Genomic DNA, 26,585 nt, shown 5'->3' on the forward strand with positions numbered 1-26,585 from the left:
AGCGATCGATAATTCCTTCCAAGTAGATCTGGCCACTTGAGTATTGCATTGAGACAGACTTGAAAAAATGTGCACCTGGCAACGACTGATGTTCGCCTCAATTCAACTTTCAGCCTGATTTGCAGGAAAGACATGTTGCTTTGCCAGTTTGTATATATTTTTTATAAATTCGCGGCAACATCCATAAGGTCTCCCTGACTTCTGATTTAGTAAGCCTTTTTGCTTTAAGTACCCATTGCCAGTCAATGTCTTTTTTCGGATTAAATCAAACAGAAAAACTTATTTTCTAGAAGCAGCTTTTTTTGGCTAAAAAACAAAACAACTGCTCAAAAATAAAGAAGACAAGCTTCTACACAGAAGCCAAGCCTTCACCCTCCAAGATTGTGGGGCACCTATCATTCTTTGTATAATTAGAAACATTTCTTGGAAATATTGCTTGCACTACAACATTCCAATTACCAAGTGATATCTATATTGACCAAGATACAGGACTCTGATACAACAAATTCAAGAGAATGATCCTACACGGCTTCACACAGCCATCTGTTTTGTTCACCCCAGACTCAGCTAAGTATTTCTCAATGGCTCCTCGCAGATAACACCTCCTTATATTAGGCTGGTACATCAAAAAGAGAAGATATCATCGAGAACAGAACCGCAACTTTAATCTATATTCTCTTTCACGCTTACACACACACAGACACACACACCTAACCACGCACAAAAGCCATATATGGCCCCAGTAAGCCATTTCCTGCTTTTGAAAAGAAGATTAAAATGTTATCCGATTCTCTACCTGCACTATGTCCCCCTGACTTGAACTACAGATGCAACACATCATTAATCCTGATCCATGGTTACACGCCAAGGCTTCAGAACACATCAGAAAACATTGTTAGAAACCAAGTAACCAGGAAGCCAAGAATGTTGAGTTAATCTAAAAAAAATGAATAAATAGAATAAATATATCTCATAATATCATAGACATGTAAAGGACATTAGAAGGAAAACTGAAACACCAAGTTTAACACAAGTCTGACACCTTGTGGTCAACTAAGGCACTATAGCAAAATTAGACGTTCCCTTATCGGTGTTGAGTTTTCTATTGATACCATATCTAATGAGATGCATATCCACATTGTGTGTATGTGTGTGTGAGTGTGTGTGTGCGTCGTCATCAATGGCTGTATACAGTATACTCTTGAGTTATTTTATTTTTAAGTGAGACCTTCTAATAATCTGCCCAAAGCTAATTGCTTAATCTGTACTTTTCCTGATTTGTTCTAAAATCCCTTTGTATCATTCACAACAAAAAATACACAAAACCATTGAAAGAAAATATGAAAATTGAGGGATCAGAAAATACTGATGATCCCAGCTTTTGACAGTTTACAGAACTATATAAATATATATATGAATGCATTTAGTTATTTAGATTTCAATTTCAACATTAAATGATCACATTCTACGAGATTCATTGTGAAGGTCCAGCCTCGGGCCCACTGTTATTTCTTCACTAAAATGCAACTGAAATGATTTAAGGAGTTAGTGTTGTCATGTTATCTTTAATAACCCTGACAGAAATTCACAGGAGAAAATAATTATGAACCGGGGAATTAATTAGCACAGTAACAAGAGTCTGAGCATAGGAATTTACATAAGGGCATTGTCTCTTCTAGGCCCGGTCATAATCGTCTATGTGTTTTGACGTAGACACAAATGAACACTGACATCATTGAAGAATTTGAGTATTCACAGAATATATAACTACCCTGTCTATGAGTGGGACACACTTCACTACACGCTGCTTACTGTCCTTTAATACTGGTAAATTGTCAATTTGTCTGGAATGCACAGGGAAAACTTGGGACATCACTTCAACAGACAAGAACACGGGGCGGCAGCCTTGCAATTGTGTGACACTGCAAATAAACTACTTTAGCAACATAATATGAAAGAAACACACGAATAAACTCCAAAGTAATTATTCAAGGACGGGCTCATCCATCAAGGTGTATCCTCTGATGACGTTTCAGGTTACATTTCTGTGTAAAGCGTTTCCCGCAGGCCAAGCAGCAGTACGGTCTCTCGCCGGTGTGAACACGCCTGTGGGCCTTGAGGTTGCTCAGCTTGGTGAAGTTGCGGCCGCAGAGCGAGCAGCAAAATGGTCTCTCGCCGGTGTGAGTCTGCTGGTGGGCTTTCAGATTGCTGGGGTGCGGGAAACACTTCCCGCATTGCCCGCAGCGAAGGGGCTGCCTGTGGATGGGGTCAGAGTCCGGGAGGGGTAAAAGGTGTGCGTGATGGGAGTTTGCGGACGTGTGGTGGGATCTGTTGTTGGCCCATGAAGCGCTACTACGACCGAGTCCCGCGGCTTGTTTGTCATTGAAGTGAACTTGTTGGACTGAAAGTGCAGAGGGCTGCGTGGCCTTCGATGTGGAGGGAATTTTGTTGAGGTGTGACACCTGAGAGTGAACTACAGCCCCGGGTGCAGCCGTACTGTTGGAGAGGGTGTGCGGGGTCTTTTTCATTGGTTGATGGAGGTGTTGTAAAGCGGCGTGCAATGCCGTGCCCACTTTGGAGTGCAGTTTCAGGCCCCCATGCAGTGAGGCTTTATTGAAAATGGAATTCTGCTTGAGTGTTTCAGAGTTCATCCTGTTGTGCTTAAACAAACACGAGTGAGATGCCAGCTCTGCTTTCGTAATCGCTGTTTTTTGAATGCGCTGTCCGTCCTCACACCCATCTGAATCTGCGATAACCTCCTGCTTCACGGACACATTCGACAGGTCACTGATTTGCAGTTTTGGCTTAGAGGATTGCAAAGATGAAGTCTGGTCTCTCTCTGACCTAATGTGACCTTGAACATCTGTGGAAACAGAATCTGACAGCTCATGTTCCGTCCGCTGGATAGAACCTCTGCTTTTTGACAGATCGGTTTCCCGATCACTTGCAAGGCTCTGATTATGCAGCAGTCCAGCTGTTGAGAGGTTCAGGCCGCCCCAACTGATGTCCAATTCTACCAACGGTACCGCAGCCATGGCCAAGTTCTCCTGGTCATCTGAAAAGACATATGGAGTTGACATCTGCGAGTTGTGCTTGATGACGCCCCTCATTAATCCGTCCATCTTCCTTGTTTCTTCACTCTGTTCGTGATGTGAATCCATCATTTCACTGGAATCAGTTCCCCCCTCGCCTGGCAAAAAAAAGTTGCATTAACTAGATTCAACTCTCCTTGCAGAGGGTGGTGTTCAATTTTCCCATATGGAAAGTCACTCCAACAACTCACCTTAGACATTTTTGGAGATAAGACTTATATATATTTAATTCTGCCATGTAATTGTTGCAAACTTTCAAACTCATTTTTTACCAACTGATCCATGCACCTCATTCCTGAACTATTGCAATTCCTTAATCACCAATATTAAACTACAAATGTTTTACTTTATTTACATGTGTGGGCACGCACATGTTTGATACATGTGTGAAAGTTTGGAATTTACACAAAATAGATCCATTAACCCATAGAGTTATTCTCATTACTAATAATTGGGGGTGGCTGTGGATCAGTTGATAGAGCAGGCTTCCCTCCAAATGGAGGAACCCTCCTGTCTGGTTGACAAAAAGTCCTTAGGCAAAATATATTAGTAGAGACCATTTACCATAATGACAAAAGCAATACAGGCAAGATACACGATTATTGTTTATCGACATTTTCTTGCTAATAAAGCAGTTTTATGGCTAAATTGAGAAAAGGGGTAACTCATAATAGTATCTGTAAAAAAAACATGAAAAGCTAACAAATTATCTGCAAGAAACGCACTGATGATCAAGTAATGATTAAGATCAGTAAAATTGACCATAACAAATGGGGATTTGCATATCAGAAAAATGTATCCCTGAGTTTCGGTGAGTGACAGGGATGGAATGGTACTCACCGTTGGGTGTAACACTCCACCTTCCAACTCGCAGAGATGAACACGAAACCTTATTCACTTCCTCTTCTTTCACATCCACAGCTGGAATTGCATCATCTGTTTCCATTGTCTAAAACACAACATAGATTGCTTTTGTCTTTCTTTGTGGTTTATCAACTTGATTTGACTTATATGCAACACAACTTCATCAAATAAAATAATGACAAAATAACTGATATGCTCAAAAACATGGTGTATTTATATTGTCATATGCTAGCGGACATCTGAGATGATACACTTGAGATCATACTGTTATTTTTGATACTGCTTTTCACATTGTAGAGACTCAACACTCAAACCAGAGTCAATACACACCATGACCTCTGGGGCAAAACTAATGTTGAACATTGAATTAATACAACAGAATGTCATGTTAGTCACATGTCTGTGGAAAGTCATGTGACCCACTTGAGAGTTCCCATCCGGACTGAGAACTGCTGCAGTCTTATCTCCCTCTGGGGTCAACTCTGATTTCATTTCTTGTCTCTTGCTTCTCCATCTTTCAACACTTTGTCCCTCTTCTTTCGTACCACAACCCCTTGAAACATCTAGGGGGGGAAACACAAATCAGTGTTAAAAGTATTTTTGCAGATTTAGACCACAAATCTTCAGTCTTTAAACGTCTTTAAAAACTGTTCTACTTATGTATGCTTAAATACTACTTTGACAGTGTTGTTGCTCAATGTAGGACTCCTGGTTGTATGTTAAATTAATCAGAACTATCAGATTCCTTGCCAAAATATGCCAACATTTCATAGTAATCTGTTGCCCATGTGACAACCATCCATCCATCAATCTTCTTCCATTTATCCCGGCTTAGGTCTCTGAAGCAGAGAGGCGCAGACTTCCCTCTCACAGGACATTTAGTCCAGCTCTTCCAGGGGGAATTACCAAGGTGTTCCATGGCCAGCAAAGATGCATAGTCTCTCCAGCTTCTTCCTCGGGGTCAACTGCCAGTTGGGCATGCCCAGAACACCTCACATGGTAGGCGTCTGGGAGGCATCCTGACCAGGAGAAGTGACTCTACTAGGAGTCCCTCCAGGACGGCCAAACTCTTTACCCTATCTCTAAGGGAGACCTCGGGCATCTAGCGGAGAAAAATCATTTTGGCCCCTTGGATTTGTCACCTTAGTCTTTCAATCACTGCCCACAGCTAATGACTATAGGTGAGGATAGGAACGTAGATCGACCAGTAAATTGAGAATTATGCCTTTTTCTCAGCCCTTTCTTCGCCATGACAGACCGATGCATAGTTTGCATCACTGCTGACGCTGCACCGATTCACATGTCGATGTACTGCTCCATCTGTTCCTTACTCGTGACCAAGACCCCGATATATCTGAACTCCTTTTTTCGGGGAAAGACTCATCCCAACCAGGCCGCAAACCCTGAGCCGCCGATCCTCATCCTGGTTGCTTTTGCTTTCGGCTAATGAATGAATGAATGATTTTTTTTTTTTTTTATCTTAAATTTTAGTCCTATTTTAATTTCTTATTATTAGTAAAGCCCTTTGATGGAAAGTGCTTTTAAATGTATTATTTGATCATTATTCTTATTATTGTTGATATTATTGATAGCAATTTGAAACTTCTATGCTTTGTTATTTAATTCTGGCTATTAAGACTCACTCTGATGACACTACCTTTTAAAGAATTATCGATCATTATTACCATCATCATCATTATTATTATTATTATTACTGATTGGAATTTGACATACTCTGAGTCTTCTTAAGCTAGCTGAAATACTTTTATTACTTGTTGAGCTTTTCATATATGAAGAGAGCATCTACTCAGAGCATGTATGTGAATGTGTTGGTTGCAACATATGCATCTTTATCACTTATCTGGATGAATTATGGGCAGCAAAGAAAGAATTTAATCGTACATGGAAACATTTTTCCAGATTGTACATATGACAGTAAGCACTTGAATCCCTTATTGATTTCTGATGATGTCAGATAAATAAAGCCTCTGGATTTCCAAAACATACAACCGACATCCCTATGTCTGTGTTAAGTAATTCAAGTATGTGTATTTATTATTATTCAACTTACCATTTTGTGTTTTCTTTTCTGCAGAGTTATCGGGCAGATCCACACCATCCTTGGCCAAGTCAACACACTTCCAGAGTTTCCCTCCTTTCATTCCCCGGTCACTTAATTTCCTCTCAGCCCACTGCAGCTTCATCCTCAGGGTCTCTACCTCCAGGTTCCTACGTTTCACCTCCTCTAAGAAACCATCCTCCACCAGTCTAGTGACCTCATACATGGCTGTTTTCACCACAGTCTCCATCACATCCGAGAGCTGCGTCTGGAATGTGACAATGAGCGTGTCCAAGTTTGACATGTTGGAAACCATGTCGATATCTGTGGCTAGCCAGTGTTACACGACAAAATGATGTGCTAGGTGAGGAGAGGTGAGAAAGAAGCACTATGATTTTTATTTTTTGGGTTGGAAATTGCTATCATTGGTTTTAAGGTTTGTCCAACACGGTCCCAGTGGAAGCTCCAAATTTTAGGAAACAGGCACGGTTTCATTTAGCCGGTCATCTTGGTTGTCATCTGTCTGCGAGACAGCTAATTTTAGTTTTTAGCTTAGCCTCTATATGCTAACTGAGGGGGGAAAAAACAGCAGATACCGTTCAAATCCTAACCAAGTCTGGGCCAGCCATGTCGCCATATATTCATAGAGTTTCCCCTCCCGCTCATGTAAGAATTATACAGATATACAACCTCGGAAGTTTGGCCATTCAGTGGAGCTAACTGTCTGACAATCGCTTGTGGTCATTGTTTTTATCGTGACGTCATACATGGCGGACTACGGTAGAGCTAAAGGCTCACAGTGAATCGCAAAACGCGATTGTTATGCCGCACAAACCGGACGGTTGCATTGAACGCAGCGGAGCGCTGTGAACGGAGTGTTAGATTTTCAGTTAAAACTATATGGGAACCTTCACTTGATTATTTAAATGTTATTCTACTGTTCTGAATGATACCTTGTATTTTCTCATCCACTTAAATGGCTTGACAGTTTTTGCTGCTATTTTCAATTGATTTTTCAAATCCCTCCATTTTCAGTTAAAAAATCCATTAAAATGTTGATATTTCAGGATAAACTGAAGGGTAAAATGGTGTAAGAATATTTTTTCTACGTTTTCAGTTAGCTGCACTCTCAAAGAACCTTATTGAATCAATTGATACAACTTATGCCGCTGACTTTTATGAAATATATGGATTTAATTTGACAGCTGAGCTCAAAGAAGCGTAATTAATCCATCAGCAGTATTTAAAGTAGTTAGAATGATCTCAACACTTTATCTCCTGTTGTACTACACTCATCATTTTATCTCCTGTTGTACAATAATGCAATACAGACAGTATAAAAACCCTATACGAAAAAGTAACTATGCAAAAGAACAGAGGAGACTATTTTTATTGTCCAATGAAAACGTTTTGGTTTTTCATTTTATTTATTACAAAGGGGGGTGTTAATGCAAATTTAGGATCATGAAAAGATCATGTATATGCAAAATAATTAGTACAATGGCTAATCTCTATTTTTTTTCCCCCCATTTTTCAAAGTAACTGCTGTTTGAGGGTTTTTTGCACATTAAGAGTAGATATAAAAGAGCTGTGTTTGATGGGGTAAGCGTGTATGCACACATTAAACTTATTGAAAGGCAAAACACTATAATTTAATATATTGTAATTTGAATTGTCCACACTGTGGGACAATTAGAGGGAAAATCTATTCCAAAATACTAGTCAATACCTAGAACCAGCATAATGAGTCACAAAAGCAGATTAATCCAATAACGAAAGCATATCCAAATCAGGATACGTGTATATGTTTGTTTGCCCTGAAACCATTATCCCTCACAGAGGGAATGTTCTATTATTTTAGTTCTGTTGGTAGTTGGGTTGAGCTGTGAGGGATGCAACAGAAAAATACAGAGAATCTGACACTTGTTTTCGGTTTGTTTTTACAATCTCCTCTATTTTGAAATGGTGGATCGTTTTCTTTTTTTAACTATGTCATATAATGAAGGGTTTGCCACAGTTGCTGAAGTTTTTGTATTTTTTCCCACTTTTTTTTCATCCAGGGAAAACCCAAGACCTAAGTCTAGACATTACTGAATCTCCATTTGAAGTACCTGTCCCAGGTTTTCCATGGGGCTATGAATAGCTCTGTAGAGGATATGTTATAGTAAGCCTTTTTTATAGATTAGATGTTAAATCCTCATAATGAGGTACTCAATAAGGAGTATAAGGGAATCAACTTCACATGAAGGCTCTCGCAAAACCACTTGATGGTTGTGCTGTCGGGAATTTAAGAAAAAGTGTGGGGGTGAGACTGAGAAACCATGTTTTTTATTCATTCATGTGTGAGAGACAGGACCTTCAGTAGGTTTACATGTTACCTTTGGTCAACATGGAGAGCCAGTTTACTTACCAAATTTTATTTAACACAAAGACCTCCAATCAGTGAGAAATTAAAATAGCTGTACTTCTTTTAAAAGTTCATTGGTTCAAGTAATCTCAAATTCCAATCCTTCCACAAACTTAAAGACGGCCAGACCCTTCAGTGTTTTGTGAAAATCTGTTGACCGCAAGTGCAAAGCCTTTACCCATACTGGTTATATTGCTCTTCGAACACAGTGATATTCAGTAGCTGACAATCATAGATGTAATACATCCAACATGCACAAATCACAGGCACATTACAAGTTTTAACCATAGCAAGAAAATTTGCACTTGGTCACCAAAAAACCCAGAAACAAGACAAGCCACAGCTCAGATCAAATAAAATGATACTGATCATCAAACCTCATTCCCAAAAAAAACTTGTAATGAGTCCAGCTTTATATAATGTTTTAATTGTATTTTGTACTAAAAAAATAAAGTTAAGTTTTCTGTAAATTAAAAAGTACTCTAAAGAAGTGTAAGTATATACAAAATATTAACATCAATAGATCTTCTATGTTACCCCTTCACAGGAGGTCACACTATTTCTATCTAAGGTGCTTCCCATAAGACAGTGTCATTTTGTTCTCAATTTACTATAAACTCCCTTTGAGCATAGATATGTAAAAATGAATTAAAGCCAAATAGTTATACAGTATCAAACACAAAAAGATATATAAAAACAAATGTAAAAATGTGCACGTTACACTGTTAGGAAACAAAAGTCATCTGTTATGTTTTTAATAAAAGGCAACATTTAAAAAAATTCAAGTATTTTTGACTTACTGGCCTGAAGTTCACAGACATTGTTGAAGTTTTAAGTTCTAAAGCTCTAAAAAAAACCACTTTTAAACCTCTAAAAACAAGCCTAAATTCCCTGTATATGTTTACGCTGATGTGCTTTCAGGTGATCCTGGCGTTTAAAGCGGAGGCCGCATACAGCACAGCAGTGTGGTCTTTCCCCTGAGTGGATAAGTAGATGCATCCTTAACTTATCTGCTCGTGCAAAGCTCTTGTCACACTTTGTGCACTGATGCGGTTTTTCCTGTGAGTGAATTTTCTGATGCAACTTTAGATTCCACAGACGGCTGAATGTTTTTCCACAAACGGTGCAAGTGTAGGATTTGTTGCCCATCTGGCCACACTTGTGGGTCTTTAGGTCAGAGAAAGATGGGAAGCCTTTACCACAGTTGCCACAGAGTTGAAGGCCCTGTCCTGAGTGAATTCTCTGGTGGACTTTGAGGTTGCTGGCCTGTGTGAATGTTTTTCCACAGTGCTGACAGGAGTGCCGGGGCCCTTGTCCAGAACCTTTGTGTGTTTTCTTGTTGGTCTTTAGAGAGGCAGAGGCAGGTAAAGACGAAGAGAGTTTGTCATTGTTGAGTATATCCGAAGGCCCATTCGGATCCCCTGAATTATTCACACATGCATCAGTGATAATTCTCTGACCTTGGATGCTCATTCTTTCGGATGAAAAACCAGATGCACGTACAGGGTACAAGATGGTCTGGCCCTGTAAATACCCTTTTTCATTGATTAACCAACAACTAAGCTCTTCGCTAACATCAGTGTAATTTCTCGAGGATGATGCAGCAGGTGACCCTGCAGCAGCCCTTTTGTTTTTGGGGGATCCTGTTTCTGATGGTTGATTCTCACCCTTTCCTGATGTGTCTGGATCCCCTTGATGGTGGCTCATATTACTGAGATTGTCAGCTGGCTGGGATGGTGATCCTTGCAACTTGCTCACGTCTATCATCCCTGAGACTTCATATCTAGTCTTTTCAAAGTCACCTACATCATATCTGTTTCGCAAAACAGGTTCTGATTGTTCACCTGAGTTGACACTTTGGCCCAAGTCTGACCTTTGTTCAAGGCCAGCTTCCCGCTTTGCAGGGCACCTTTGGCTCTTCTGATCAGTGAGGCACTTACTAGGGCCTGGCAGACTTGAAGCCTCAGTTTCTGATACATGAGGAAAGGAAGACAAGATAAACTTAATTGATCCCCATAGGAGAAATTCACAAGTTTATTTTAATCTAAAAGTTGGATACATTTAGAAACTGACCATCAAAATTGACTCCCCATCTTTCCTTGGATTCAATTTCCTGTGGTATCATCCGACCAGCTTCATCTTTGAGCCACTTATCCAGCTTTTCAGCTTGTTCACTCAGGGACTGAGATGAGTAAAACGGCACCAATAATAAAGACTGGCATGTGATCAACAGGCAACGTTTAACAATATTCTTACACAACAATTATTCAATCTTTGGTATCTTCTTTTGAAATCAACGCCTACTGGCTCTTCACATTTAGATACCTTTGAAAAGATCTGAAAGATTTGAAAAGATACCCTCCTACACAGTGAAAACACAACTCTCCTTTCAGTGACAAATGACCTTTTAATGGCTGCAGACTACTGAATGATCAGTTCTAGTTGACATATTTTATCACAGCAAACCAACCAACGTAAATCAAATAAATCATATAATCAAAGCAGTGTTTAATTTAAAAAAAAAAAAGTTTTGATGTAAAAAAAATTTTTCTACCTGCGATGTTTTCATGCCTCTGTGCTCTTCTACTTCTTGACCAGATGCCGCTCCACTGGTAGGCAGGCTATCTAAATCTTCATTTTGCCCAAACGCTTGTTTCAGACTCTCTTCTGTCACAGAAAGAGGGACAAATGATTTAAGGAATTTAGGAGACATATATAATTCATCAATGATATCAAGACCAATAAATGAATGATAAAGTCAATCTGTAAAAATATGACACCACACAAATGAATCTTTTGTAAGTAAATTGTCATTTTAGGATGTTGGTATAAGGCAGTATTAAGTTCAGTATTTGGTTTGAAGAAGTGTGTGTCAAATTTAACTGCTATCACAGAAGACTAATTGAGAGGGAATGTAGCAATCCTGTCATAGTTTTACAGGGCTGACCCATGATTTGTCTTTAGTGTCATGAATATGTTAACTGTGGATTGAAAACTCAACCATAGAATTTTAGACAGTTTATACACAAGATTTGTGACACCATAACATAAGAAATGTTGACACATCTTGGTAGAAATACTGTACATAAGAATATGTATTGGTATCATATTTTATCAAATCATTCGGCCATATTAGATGTTATGATTTCATTTTTGCGACTTTGAGAAAAGCATTCAATTGACAAAAAAAATGTGTTCAAAGACGTACTTATGATTGTCTTGCTTTTTTTGTTTAAGTGAACACTTAGACCCCCTTCTGTATAACAATTGAATTAGCTCTTTATGATTTGGTGCATTTTAAATGGTATGTCACAGAATCATTCCATGCTGTTGTAAATATGTCAGACAATAACAATTAGAATTAAGTGGCTAACCGTCCAAAATGACTTTCCAAATCTCCTTGGATCTGTTTTGTTTTGCCGTCGTGTGAAGCACTTCCTCCTTGCATTGTCTGTCAAGCATTTCCCCTTGTCCGCTCAGGGACTGAGACAAAGAAGGGAAGAAAAAAATTAAACATTATGATGAAGAGATGTTAAAATGTATTTGTTAAACAGTTACACAGGGAGCTTGAATGGCTTGCAAAGCATTACTAAGCACTTGATTAATGAAAGTTTAAAACAAAACTAGCAACACAAACATCAAGAATTAGTTAAAATGGTAGTATTTTGTTCTCTACCTGGATTGTCTCCATGCTATTATGGCTTTCTACCTCTTGATAAGAAGAGCCTTCATCACTGGTCGGTGGGCTGCTTGCATGCACTTCCACCACACGCTTTTGTTTCACAGATTTTTCTGTTACAAAAAAAGAGAGCAAATGTTCAAATACAATAAGACTTGAATTAGGCTACATCGGGGCAGGGCTTTGACAAATTTGTAGCTGTTATAACATTGTTTCGAGCCTTAATGTCCCTCATTTTATGCTACTTTCAAATCTTAAAATACTTTCAAATACAACTTGTGGCATTATCACATCTCATAAACATATTAGACTCCAATTTTATTTTCAGTTGTTCAGTTATTCATTCAGTTATTCATTTCAAACTGTGTTTTAGCTCATAATACCATGACTGTTCTTTTTTGGCTTTGGTTTACTTCCATGCAACCCTGAGGAAATCTTCTTTTCTCTTAAGTTGATTGTCAGATAATTTCATGTCCTAAAATAAATCTCCGATTAAATATACATCATTGGTCATAAATCAATCACTCAATGACAATTCAAAGTTTACATATGTAATTTTGGAAACGGGTAGCTTAACAAGCTTAACCGAGAGAATCATTAAAACGGCAGAGCTTGAACTGCAACAGAGAAAAAATAAGCAGCAGCAAGAAAAAAATAATGAATATATATATTCGTTATCATTTTGTATTATATATTTGAAATAGTGTGTATGCATATATATATATGAAATGTGAAAAATCACCAGAAAGCAAATCTCAGAAAGCAAATCTCTAAAAAAGATATTTTAAAGGGGATTTAGAGAGCTAGTGACGTCTAAATGTCTATTTAAAACAATAAAATACAATATGCCTATTTCAAAATAAAAGCAGATACGACCATATTCATGGGAGTGTAATGCACATTTTACCAATCCCGGAATAGAAAAACAGAAGTGTGATATTTAATCTGATACTAGTATGTGCAAACACGCTTCTTCTACTTATCTATAAAATAATCAATGCGGCTGATTCACCTTTTTGCATCGCTTTGTGTTTCTCCTCAGCGGACAGCCGAACTCTCCCGCAGTCGACACACCTGGCTCTCCTGTCCCCCCCTCTGTCTTTGCGCCTGCTCTCCGCCCGTTTCACTCGCCTGGACAGGGACTCCACTTGCTCCCTGCACCGCGTTACCTCTTCGACAAAACTCCTCTCCACCAGTCGAGTGATCTCGTACATAGCAGCTTTGAAAACGGTCTCCATGACGCCGGAGAGCTCAGATTGGAAAGTGACAATCGTATCGGCCATTATCCCAGAAAAAAAAATCGCAACAAATCTGAACTTGCTTGGTGCAGTTTACTAGAAACTTACGACTGACACCGTATGATTGTAACGTCTGACGGACACACCTGTTTTCAATTAACTCAAACTTCAACTGAAGTTGTGACAGTTCAATTCCCTTGTCGGTTTACCACAATACTAACCATCCGGGAGGGAATAACCTCGACCAGACGTTCAACGCCAGTTTTAGCCGTTTACCTCACTATTTTGAGGCAGTTTCGGATCCAGAATAATAACGTTCTCTGAGTTTTTTTTAACACATTGCGGCGCAAAAGTACAGTCGCGATAGATGTACATCACACAAATGAGGAACCGCGCTCAGAAGCCATGTTGACGCCATTCACCGTTCACAGATTTTACAACAAAAATCGGCTATTTACTCACAAAGTGGACCTTTATCGAAAATTGAAAAAACGGTATATTATAACACGCAGCCATTGACCAATTTTAGAGATGGCGTATGAGTATAACAAGGAGCCGCAAATGCATGAACCGCTAAACTTTCTGAAACTATGGTATGCGAGCAGGAGGCAGAGAGCACCGCTCAGTGAGAACTCGCTTCCGGTGCAAGCTCCGCCCCCCGCAGCTTGTGCAGGAAACGAGCCCAATAGTCCTCTCCTCTGCCACCACCGGAAATGTACTCAAAAATTACAAAAATAAATTCTCGACAATTACTATTCCTGACCAAAAATATAATGACGCACCAAACCATACAACCACAGTTACCCCCACTATCATTCCAGGGAATCTCAATTCTGGATAGAAAACGCAGCAACTCCTTTATTAGGAAATGTTTTACAGAAAACTTATTCCCTGGACTTCATAACAAAAATAATATTTTAAATAAATTTGATAAGGAATCGATTGCCACGCTGCAAACTATGTATCTGACTCAACCCATACCCCCCCAAGGCAAAAGAGACCCACTTCAAAATTATGAATGACATCAACCCATCTAAGGAATTATTGAGGGTACGCTTTAACATTGAAGATAATATTTGTACCTTTTGTGATCATTGAAACCACTGACCATATATTTTTCTCATGCGAAAAAGTACAGGGCTTTTGGGCTAAAACTCAAAAATGGGTTAAAAACACAATTTTCCATTGTCACCAGTTTCCTTCTCAAGAGATGACACAACTTTTGGTTGACTTTTAAGCAACCAAAGAGATGAACTATGAACTACTACTATATCAGATTTTAAGTAGATTTAAGTATCAAGTAAGCAGGTCTCAGTCACAACAATCCCATTTGTATTCGGCATCATCCCATTGTTATAATTACCATTACATATTATTCTTTCATTATTTTTTTTATACCGCTTATCCTGCAGTCAGGATTGGTGGGACTGGAGACTTTAAGATCATTCAGCAGGAGGCGGGTTGCCAGTCAGTCACTGGGGCACATATCAGTCCTTAACCTTTTTATCTTGGATACACAAACAAGAGATTGTAAAATGAACATGATTTGTGTAACCTTCTTGACCCCACCGAAAAAAAAAAACACAAAAGAATAGCACACCTCACAGTATCACAGAGTTTCACAGAGTTCAAGCTATTATTGGAACATTACTTTTACTGTTGCTAATTACTATCAAATTTATTAATAGAATTGATATGATAGAACTACAAATCATAAAGTGATTGAATACTTGCATTATGAATTATTAGAATATCAGAGTTGATTCCTGCAACCTTCAGGATGTCAGGTGCAAAGATGACAATTTCCTTGTTTCTTAACACACAATGCCAATCAAAGACCCCAGTTACAGAACAAGAAAAACATTTTATTCTGAATCTGTCACATAATCACAATAATCAACTCTTTTTTTTCTTCAAAATTTTGTTAATTCTGTAGCAAAATATGCAGCATGAAACAGAGCTGGAATCAGATGTATAAATATTACTCATTTTAACCAACATAAGATATAAATTATTACATGATACCTTTGTTTTGTATCAATGAGCCAACAAAAGTATTGATTGAAAAAAAAACAATGCACAGAATTGAAAAAAATATGATCTTACCAAAAACCAGGACTCAAGCATAATGCAAATATTGGCAAAAAAACAACTATTCAAACCTACAATTTAAACAATGTCATAATCCTGACTTTTCTTTCGTCACTGTCATAGTTCTACAGATCTGTCAAATGTTTGCGTTGATGCGACTTCAGATGATCCAAACGTTTGAAGCTGAGACCACATACAGTACAGCCGTATGGTCTTTCTCCTGTGTGGGTACGCTGGTGGACCTTCAGAATATCTGCTCGTGTAAAGCTCTTATCGCACATGGTGCATCGATGAGGTTTTTCCTGTGTGTGAATTCTCCGATGCAACTTAAGATTCCACAGACGGCTGAACTTGTTCCCACATACAGTGCAACAGTAAGGTTTGTCGCTTGCTAAGCCACACTTATGAGTCTTTAGTTCTGAAAAAGATGGAAAGCCTTTACCACAATGGTTGCAGAGGTGGAGGCCCTGACCTGAGTGAATCCTTTGGTGGACTTTGAGGTTACAAGCTTGACTGAAGGTTTTTCCACAATGGTCACAGGAGTATGGTTGCCTATGTCCTGATCTTTTGTTTGTGTGCTTATTGGTCTTGAGAGGGGCAGTATCCATGAATGATGCAGAACGCTCATTAAAGGTGTGTCTCCTCCCTCCTCGCCCTGTTGTGTGATGCTGCAACCTTTCTTCCACATTGATGGCCTCCCTGGTGCGGTATGTATCCGAAGACTCATAGAGATTTTCTGTACCATCTATAGTTGGGTCACTGCGAATGTTTTGGCCTCGGAAATTCAATCTACCACCTGAATCACCAGATGTATGTACAGGGTACAAGATGCTCTGGTCCTGCATGTAACCCTCTTCATTGATCAACAAACAGCTGAACTCTCCACTTACATCTATATTCCCCCTCGAGGACGAACCTGCGGGCGGCCCCAAAGTGCCTCGTCTATTCCTCGCTTGAGTCTCATCTTTCTCTGGTATGTCTACGTGCCCTTCATAATGGCTCATATAACTCAGTTCATCACCTGGATGAGATGGCGAGCCTTGTAACTCGCCCAAGTTGTCCATGTCTATCATATTGGTGACCTCATATCCAGTCTTTTCAAAGCAACTGAAGTCTTCCATTCCATACCTGTTCTGCAAAAGAGGTTCAGATTGGTCACCTGAGTTGACATTGCGGCTCGGGTTAGACCTTTGTTCAAAGCCAGCTTCCCAGTTTACAGGGGACTTTTGGATCTTCTGGTCAGTGAAGTGCTTACTGGGACCTGGCAGATCAGACGCCTCAGTTTCTGATGCATGAAAATAGGAAATTCTAATCAATTTCACATTTTTATACATTTCTAACAAAGAAAAAATTATGTATGATAAGAAGTATGCTACTTTGTGAACGATTTCACAGTCCACTTGTTTATTACACAGAATTACAGATATAATACTCATGTTATGCAAGGATTTCATTTGTATTTTGAAATAGATCAACAGGCTAACCTTCCAAACTGACTCCCCATCTGTCCTCTAATTCATTTGCTTCTGGCGTCACGTGAAGACTTTCCTCCTTTAGCACATTATCCAGCTTTTCATCTTGTAAACTCTGGGACCGATAGACAAGAAAAAACAGAAACACATCAGACAATAACAATTACAACAGGCTATGTAAGTATTTACTTCATGGTCGCAATCAAAGATATTATGCCTGACAAAATTAGATATACTTGTCAAAGGAAAGCTGTACAACAAGAATTAAGACAAAAAAAGCAACCAAAGTCTGTGAATGTTGTTTTCTACCTGCAAAGTCTTCATGCCACTGTTGTCTTCTCCCTCTTGGACTGATGTTTCTCCATCTGTGGCCTGATTGTTAAAATCATCTTGCGGCGCACCCTCTTTTTTCAGATTTTTTTCTAGTTCAGGAAAAAGCTAATTTTCAGTTAAGAATGCTTTAAATAACTAATGCACAATGCAGAGGTTTTATCTCCAGAGATGGATATTTTTATTTGCAACATTTTAAACTGAACTGTAATACACAATTTAACTGTGTAAATCATAGTATCATAGAATTATGCTGTTTTTACTTGATTTATTTGTTTGTTTTGTTATTGTTTGAGCATTACATTTAAATCAGCTACATGCCTTGAAATTTTAGGGACCCAAACATATTAAATCCGACAATTTCAGGCTTTAGGGTGGCGTCTTTGCATCCTGTCACATTCTCTCTTTTTATAACTGCAGAGAACCAAGACTATTTAGGCCACTGTTAAAAAAAAAAAAATTGTGTTTCATTCGAATTTAACAGTTCATCTAAAACTCTGGCCAGAGATGCAAAGCTTTTAGGCTTCTTCCGTCGAATGTACAACCGACCCTTACATACTAACCACTGAGTCTGTGAATATACCTTAATCTGAGTTGTTTTACATTTTAATTTTTACCAGACATTGGTTTCTACTTTGTCTTTGGGTCATTTCAATACATCAAAGCTAACTGTGTGAATTAAACATACTTTGTAATTGTTATATCAGACTCAGCATTGGTTTTTAAACATTAACAGCTCTCGACATATTTCTGGTTGTTTAGCGGTCTCACTTTTTTCTACGTTTCACATAAACAGCTTACACACATTAGAATGACAACACAGATGGTTATTACCAGACAAACTCACCATTTTTCTCCTCGCTGGACGCCCCGGCTCTCCCACAATCGGCACATCGGCCCTTTCGGTCTCCCTCTCTATCTTTGCGTCTGCTCTCTGACAACTTCAGTCTCCGTTTCAGGGATTCCACCTGCTCCCTGCACCGCGTTACCTCTTCCACAAAACTGTCCTCAACAAGTCGGGTGATCTCGTACATTGCAGCTTTGAAAACAGTCTCCATAACGCCCGAAAGCTGAGACTGAAATGTCACGATCGTATTGGCCATTATTCCAGTTATTCGCAACAAGTCTGGACAACGTTTGCAGTAAAGCGAAGACTCCTGATTTACAATTTGTATTTGGTGACATTAATGGACACAGCTAATGTCTCATTTTGCAAATAGCTTGGATTTGTTATCCATCTTCTAGTACCGTAACACGCCCCCCGACAGTATGATTTATAGTGTAGTTAGTGGAATACAAAGACATCCATGTTAAAACTAACCTCGAACAAACACTTGTCAACGTCGCAGTTAGCTAACGCTTACCGTAGCTCACTGCAAGATTTTGGACTCGTTTCTTGCTCTGGGTGCTAAAACTCTCTGACAAGATTCACAAAACCTCCGTTTGCGCTACGTATCATCGATGTCTCAACTAAGGGTAGATTATTATCGAAATGATGAAAAAACACTGAACGTTATGTCTGTTTCCTTCGAGTAAACGCACTTCCTTTTGGTTCCGTCAACAATCTCACTTCCGGGATTTAAACTACGGCTAGGAAATCAGGCCAATCGCAGTCGTCTCATATGGCTCCTGTATTTTGCTATGTTGTTGTCAAAGTAAAAAAAAATAATCACGACCTGGTAAAGATACATATGATGTAGTGAAATTATTATATGTAATTATTAAAAAAAGTTGTTCGAGTAGTTTCGCGCATGCGCCCTCCACAACCTTGGTTGACATCAAGCTGCACGCCACACCAAGCAAAGACCGCGTCAATGAGTAGGAGGGAGGCATGTGGTCTGCGCTTCCTTTTCGGTTTTCTCAAGTCAAGAGCGAATAGACTCCCAAGTGGAACAATATTAAAACTTAGGTGAATAGCTACAATCGAAAATGTCAGCGTACGATTTTCGGACGAAGTACACCCCCGTCATGGAGAGTATTGTCAAAGGTGCAGAGACCACGAAACTTTTCGAAACTATTGTCAGCGAGCTAAGGGCAGAAATGTTGAAGATCAAGGAAGAAAACGAGCACCTTAAAATACGGTGTAGTCATTATGAAAATGGGTAAATACAAGCAAATATTTCGACAAAAGGACGAGGGGCTCCCACAACGTCAAGTGTCGGCTTGGAGAAACGTGATGCCGCCGTTCAGTGTGGTGAGTAGTGGTGTCCGAGAGCAGCTGCAGTTAAATCCATATTATCCGAGAGAAAATAAAGCAGTCTGATAATGATGATTTACGGTTTGCAAAAATATGCTTCTTTGTCCTCTTGTGATTGTTTCGGTACATGCAGTACTTCCGTTTATTGAGCTGTCGGCACGTGCCTCATAAGTTTGAGATCCAAAGAAGAAGGGAAACCATACTATCGTTCAAACGTTACTGACAATGTGCTCAGGCATTGTTGTCCTTAGTAGAAGGAGGAGTGGGATGCAGAGATGCATCTTCCATCTACCTTTACGTTTGCTGGCAGGTACAGTTTTAGGTCAGGACATCACATTAGATTGGAGCACTTAAGGAGGCAGGACAGCTGGGTTTATAACAAGATTAGCCATTGCACGGTTGGGATCTTTTTTTTTTTAATTTATTTTTTTTTATTGTAGTGGTTGTTTTTACCCTGCAGCCACACGGACAGCTCGGTAGTCGCTGTAAACCGCGCACAGGGGGCTTTTGCATTGACCCAAGCTGAAGAGCTGTGCTTGGTGTCCCAAACTGCACCTGCAATTTGGACAAGATTGATTAAAGAGACGAACAACATTATAATTCTAGATTAGTTTCATATTGTTAAGATCTGGAGTATTGTGCAGAATTATTCCAATTTGCATGGTTTTATCAGCGTGTCTTTTGCAATATGCATGAGCCCTTTAGAGAGAGTTTGGATGATTTCATTTTTGATCAGATACCATGAGTGCTGAACCAAGCATTGCTGCCAGTGGTGGTGCAAGGGTTCGTGCCTTATTGTGAACCTTTATGTTGGTTTTGCACAACAATGCAGAGGTAAAGTTTTTGTTGTTTTTTTTTTCCATCCAGTTTTGCAGTATTGTAGTGTTAACAACTTTTAAGGGTATCCACTGAATGTACCATGCTTATTTATCCTATTGTTGAACCACCTAATCACAATAAAAATTACAACAGTTTCTCCACCAATGATCACCACATGTCCCTATTTTTTGCAAGATTGTAATCAATTCCTCCTGATTACCATTATCCGATCACGTGGTCCCAGTGTCGCACGCAAGTGTGGTTTTTTTTTCTGTTTTTTTTTTTTTTTCCTCCAAGCATCAACATTTTCAACTGCTGATTGAAATGCTTGAGCGTTTAACTCAGTGACTCCCCTCCCGGATGACATGCCTGACATTTTCCTATCTTTGGGATATACAGTATGTTAGTAGCAGGTCAGAACAGTGCCTCTGATGCTTTGTATCTCCGTCTATAAGCAGTTCATGCTTTTCTGGACTTTCTCCAAACTACATTTTTAGAAAGTGCGTCTCGACTTTAAATCAAGCAAATTGATATTTTTTATTATTATATTCTTCTTTGGCAGTCTAATGATTATTCTGTTCCTCGTCTCCCCAATAGGAGGAAGAATCCATTCCTACAGTTGTCCGCAAGGAAGCCATTGGGGCTAATGCATTTGAGGAATTTGATCCTTTTGACCTGTATTATCTGTTTAATGAGGACTCTTACATTAATAAAAATTGCTTTTCAGTGTTTAACCAAAGCAGAACCGCATAAAAAGGAACAGCCATTCAGGGGTGAAAATTCAGGAAAGAAACAAACCTATATAATTTGGCAACAATGTAGACATACAGATATTGCAAGTAGAAAAGAAGTAGTATGCCAAGAATCTAAAGACAATTTGATACTTTTGACCTGTATTATCTGTTTAATGAGGACTCTTACATTAATAAAAATTGCTTTTCAGTGTTTAACCAAAGCAGAACCGCATAAAAAGGAACAGCCATTCAGGGGTGAAAATTCAGGAAAGAAACAAACCTATATAATTTGGCAACAATGTAGACATACAGATATTGCAAGTAGAAAAGAAGTAGTATGCCAAGAATCTAAAGACAATGAATGGGAGCCCAGCACTGGACCTGGACCAGCCATCAATCCATCATCCCAGGAAATCAAAAATTGTCCTTCAATAAAACAGGACCACGCAAAGAGGAGCACTACATCCAATGACGCTGCAAAATCCACAGGACGCCATAAATGTGGTCCTCTGTTTCTTTCAGTAGTGTCTTTGGAAACAGGAATGGGAACAGCATGTGAATACCAACAAAAATACATCGAAATGGAACACCAACCAGATAAGGTACAATACTATGGTATTTCATCAGCATTAAAACTATTAAGCAGTCAAACAGCAGTGACACCACAGGTACCAAAGTGTGGCCTTGATGAAAACAGCTTCTCTGTTTCTCTTCAGGATGCAGTGTCGTAAGTTGAAGCCTTGAATGAGCCGCCAGTGTTGTTTGTCATTTTGATTTTTAATCTTTCTTTTTCAGCCTTCTAAATAACATATGTAGAAGGCTGAAAGGAATAATCCATATATGGGTAAATTGACTTCTTTCTCAAACAGATTGTTCATGGTGGAATTTGAGTCTGTCAACAGAAAGGTTGTAAAACATTACCTCATAAGACTCCTACTAATTTGGATATATTTCAGTATTTCTATTTAGTTGTTATCCCTTACTACTGTATTCTCATCACATTTTGAAAATTTAATTACCTGATTACCTGTTCATTATTTATTGGCTTCACTATATTTAAGACATTCTGTAAATGAAATGGAAAAGCATGATTATTTTTTTTTAAGATTAATATTATTCTTTTTTTAATTTAACTTGTCCATTCCTTTTGATTTTAGTTAACAGACTGGTTTGTTAAAATTTATTTATATTTTACTTTGAATTAAGAAATGCAAAAATCATTTATTCATTTATTGAAATAAGAAGAATGGGAGTTTTTTGCCTATCACAAGCTGACAAAACACTTAATATATGCCAGTCATATTTATCTGTAGAGGGACTTCAGTTGATGTTTTTAACACTTTGGTCTCAGAATTTACTTTAAATGACATTTTAGCAGGCTATATAAGCTGTTCAGATGCATAACTGAAGTCAGGTTTGAATTTTGACTGTCACTAATGGCTTCCCACAATGAAAAGCTGTTGTATAATTCTGGATAAACTTGAAAATTATACATGTTTTCTGAAATGTGTTGGTCTGATAAGTAAACCTAGAATCCTGTTCCTTTGAGCTTTCACTTTGGGTAGGCTGAAAAATGAAAAATGATTTGCCCCTCTATGCACTTATTATCCTGAATATGTTAATGTTGTATAAAGAGAATAGCAAATACTACACAATTTTGAAATGCTTGCAGTTAGCAGCTCGCATCAAAATCCTGTGAATACACCACATAGTAATCTGACATCTGTTCTGACTCAATGGCACATTTTTGTCCTGACTGATTGTAAACAGTAGTTCACAGTTTTCCAGGAGGTTTAAGCCCCTATTTGTCATTTGTATGTTAACACCCTCAGCAATGCTATATAATGCTCTGGACAAGAAGAGACATAATGATCCAAAATTCTCGAGAAAGGGTTAGTGAATAGTGTTGAAGTATTTGCATCACCAGCACTTCTGCAACATTGCCACTGAATGTTGCATTTTTCATCGAGATTTTAATTGTGGACAGAAAATTGGTGATTTTATAAGTAAAAGGGTCATTGTTAAAAACTTCAAATAAATTAGATTTTACGGGTAGATACAGATATGTCTCTCTTGTTCTCGTTCTCTCTCTCTCTCTCTCTCTCTCTCTCTCTCTCTCTCTCTCTCTCTCTCTCTCTCTCTCTCTATATATATATATAAATACACACACGCTTTGAAAATTAAATTTCCTCAATGGGGATCAATAAAGTATTATCTTAATACAGACATATCAACAGTTAGTACTTACGGACAGGTCTGCATACAATTTTATGAAATTGTTTTTATTTTTAACCCTAGAACACTAATGGCGGGTGATTTTCACCAACACAAGTCTTGTCATGTGATTTTTATTGTGTTGCCATGAGTTTTATGGGTCCTTTGGTAGGTTCAGGCTGCTCACTGATGTTATTAATTGTATGTTTCCCTCCTCCCATCGGCCCATCTAGAAATTGATGAAAACTGTATCTTATCCAGGATATTGTATTGGGTAAAATATACCCAACGTTAGTGATGGTGTTACTGATTTTTATGTTAGTTTTCTAGGGTTAAAAAAACACCAATTCATGAGCCACATATTAGACTGATGAATGATGATAATGAACTTGGCATTGGCCTTGTGGGCATGTGGCAATGCTTCTAAATTTTTTATTCTTTATTGCTTATTTTATTTTCCCTTTGGATATGATCTCAAATATCCCAGTATCTGTGTGTGCAACGCCAGTCTATAAATCTCATCCACTGATGATGTTCAACCAGAGAGCACAAAGTCTTATCCTGAGCATCTTTTCTGCTAGGGCAGTTGCCACCATGCAAAGTCACAGTTGTAGCGACAGTGTGAGAGTAAGGGGGGCAGCAGAGCACTAGTGATCGCGCTCACCTTCATTGCCAACTTTATCAACACCAATCAACTCTACAGCCTGTGAGCAGCAGGGTGCGTTGTAGTTTATGTGCTTGAAGGGATCACTGATGGAGTTGTGGGAGAAGTTTCCATCACGCTGTTGCATTGAAATGCTCTGTATCCCGGCGCTGTTTCCGTCAGGTTTGCACTGAGGTTCCACCGAAAAGGTTTATACTGAGGCACATCTCAGTGGTAATCGTCATCCTGTATGCTAACCGCTTCACACAGGGGAGGTATAAAGTCTGTTATCTTGTCAACTTAGAGAAGAAATTGGAAAAAAAGAGTACGTGGCAGATCATCTTCCCACTCCTGCCACATGCATAGTGGAATGAAAGAAAAATCTGTTCAAGATGTATGCCCTGCTCGATAAAGTCCAACCTAAATCAAATCATCAAGCATTTTTTCTTTCCAGAGCTAGTGTTTGTAAGACATCTACATTTTTGTGATTCTTACAGAGTATTGTTGCATCTTGAGCTATTTTAACTTTTATTTTTAACTATGAGTTGTTAGACAGAGAAATTGCATGGTTTAGTTCAATGACAGTGAAGGAAAGACAGGATGGAGAGTTCTAGATTATTGACATAGATTGAAGGTCATAGACTTAATGCTTTCTTACTTTATAGACTTATGCTATCTTATAACTTATGCTATGCACAGTTATTAACAAGTAATGAGGTTACATGAATTGGACTGCTGTAAATAGTGGAGCTAAGAATACTTCCTTTTTATGTGTCTCCAGATTTTTGTCTTCATATTTTATGAATATTAATGTGGCAATATCTTTTTTTAGAATAGTTTAAGTAAAAATATAACAGCACTAATTGGTTTAAAAGCCTCATGTAATGCATCACTTTTAAGAGACTCAAATCCAACGCTCCATCCAAACAAGGCAAGATGAATGCTTTTGTTTATGATTTCTCCCTTTACGGAGGATAGCTTGTAGTCACTATTTTCCACTACTAGATGGTGGTGTTGTCAGTCAGTGGAGCCTTATAATCATCAGTTGAACTTATTTTTACACACCATGAAAATCCTTTATGGAATATGACATTTGTATCTGGAAAAAACACAGTAAAACACACGTCTATACTGTAAACTGTACAGCTTTACATTCATGCTCCATTATTATCGATACACTATTAGTCATTAACAAATTATTACAAATATATTGATATCATATAGACAAATCACTATTAAGTGCATTAAGATGTCATGAGAGCAGGAGTGCGTCAGCAGAGCAATGTGACCTCAATCAAAACAACATTATGTGCTCGGGTAGTTCAGTTAAAGGAGTGCATTGCAAGTCAGAAACTGTCATACTTGACTGCAATAAAGTGCATCAAGTAAAGAACACGATTTTAGAGAAATGGATAAAAACTCCATAGATGATTAAGAAAAAGAAGTAGGTACTAAGGCTTCTTTCGATAGAGGAGGTGAGTGCTGTGAGCATGACGACTTTTCAGTTGCAACCCCTGCTCTGAGGAACTGAAAAGACATCAGGAGTCAGATAATGACAGAGAACTGACAGACCCAAAATTGCACATTTCATTATTTTTATTATAAAAACACAAGGAAACGTAACCATTAAGACTTCATGAACTGACACACTTTGTTGCTTGTCCGGAGAATCGAAGATGAGACCCAGGGCTCTGTATACTTTATTTTGACTGCTGAATGAAATACTGATTGAAGCCTGAATATCTTCTCCTATTGCCTCATCAACAGTCACGTAGGATTTGTTTACTCATAGTGTCGAGGTAGAACGGGACAGGATCCAACAAACCCTGACAAAAAAAACTATACACCACAAAAATGGTGATGCATATAATTCACATCTGTGGAAGTTCTCAGTCATCCAGGTTCTGGTGAATTCTTGTCGAAATCTTCTTGTCATGGCAACTGGACTTGAATTTCTTCACTTAAAGACGTTTCACCCCTCATCTGAGAGGCAACTTCAGTTTTAATGACCTGTGGGGAGTTTCCAAATGTAACTGCCAGAGTTTTGGGCGGGTCTAGGTAATGGTGGCTTGTTACGTAAACTGAAGAGTTGATCGGCAGAAACTAGGCCTAAGGGGGTTTTTATGCTAATGGCGTTGCCGGTCGTTGGGACAAAAGAGCAACTTTTGTGGGATTACTTGATTTGGAATGTGAAATGTGTTGGATCACTTCCTAGAAGCCAACATCTCTGCCTTTAGATTTGTGCGCTTTCCTCCAGGATTGGTCAGCGGGATGTAAACAGTGATGTTTGTGAGAGTTTCATCTATCAAAAAGTTGAAGGTCTCTTGTTTCCCAGGGTTACTTTCACTTTGAAGAACTGTCACCTAAACAGAGCCAAGAGGAAGTGAATGGAAATGAGTCATCTCATTGGAACTGGTTCAACACATCAAAAGCTGATACAAATTCCAGAGAGCAGTAACTGTTTGAAGAATCCTAATCGGCCATTTTTACCAAAGCTAAAGTGGATGTGTCAAGTATGGTTTCTATGGTTGGGGAAAGCTGTAGCCAAGTCCTTGTACTCCTCGAAGGAAGGGGTTCCTAGAGAGTGACGCTCCCTTCAGTTATGGAGAAGGCTACATATTGGGTGAACAGTTGTATTTAATGTGGACTTGGTGGTTTCAGTGAGAGCGATAGTAGAATCCTTCAGAGCGATGTTTTTAGCATCCCCTTGTCGGAATAGAACCAGGGTCCTTGATGCTGCAAGGCC

At 38.8% G+C, this 26,585-nt stretch overlaps 1 protein-coding gene across 1 annotated transcript; it reads right to left on the reverse strand.

Annotated features, from left to right (window-relative positions):
- Positions 1–240: 240 nt before the first annotated feature.
- Positions 241–18,788, reverse strand: LOC147214014 (uncharacterized). Its single transcript, XM_086142208.1, has 14 exons — positions 18,080–18,788; positions 17,212–17,324; positions 16,915–17,017; positions 15,560–16,715; positions 13,114–13,421; positions 12,099–12,214; positions 11,797–11,905; positions 10,977–11,089; positions 10,496–10,604; positions 9,319–10,392; positions 6,028–6,345; positions 4,380–4,519; positions 3,933–4,041; positions 241–3,190 (listed from the first exon to the last, which is right to left on the reverse strand). Exons 1-14 carry the CDS (start codon positions 18,333–18,335, stop codon positions 2,001–2,003), a joined length of 5,214 nt encoding a protein of 1,737 aa, XP_085998334.1. The 5' UTR covers positions 18,336–18,788; the 3' UTR covers positions 241–2,000.
- Positions 18,789–26,585: the final 7,797 nt, after the last annotated feature.

This window comes from Fistularia commersonii, chromosome 35, assembly GCF_037954325.1.
Source record: "Fistularia commersonii isolate RoL2024-O1a breed Wild chromosome 35, RoL_Fcom_v1.0, whole genome shotgun sequence".
In the NCBI taxonomy this organism is placed as follows: domain Eukaryota; kingdom Metazoa; phylum Chordata; class Actinopteri; order Syngnathiformes; family Fistulariidae; genus Fistularia; species Fistularia commersonii.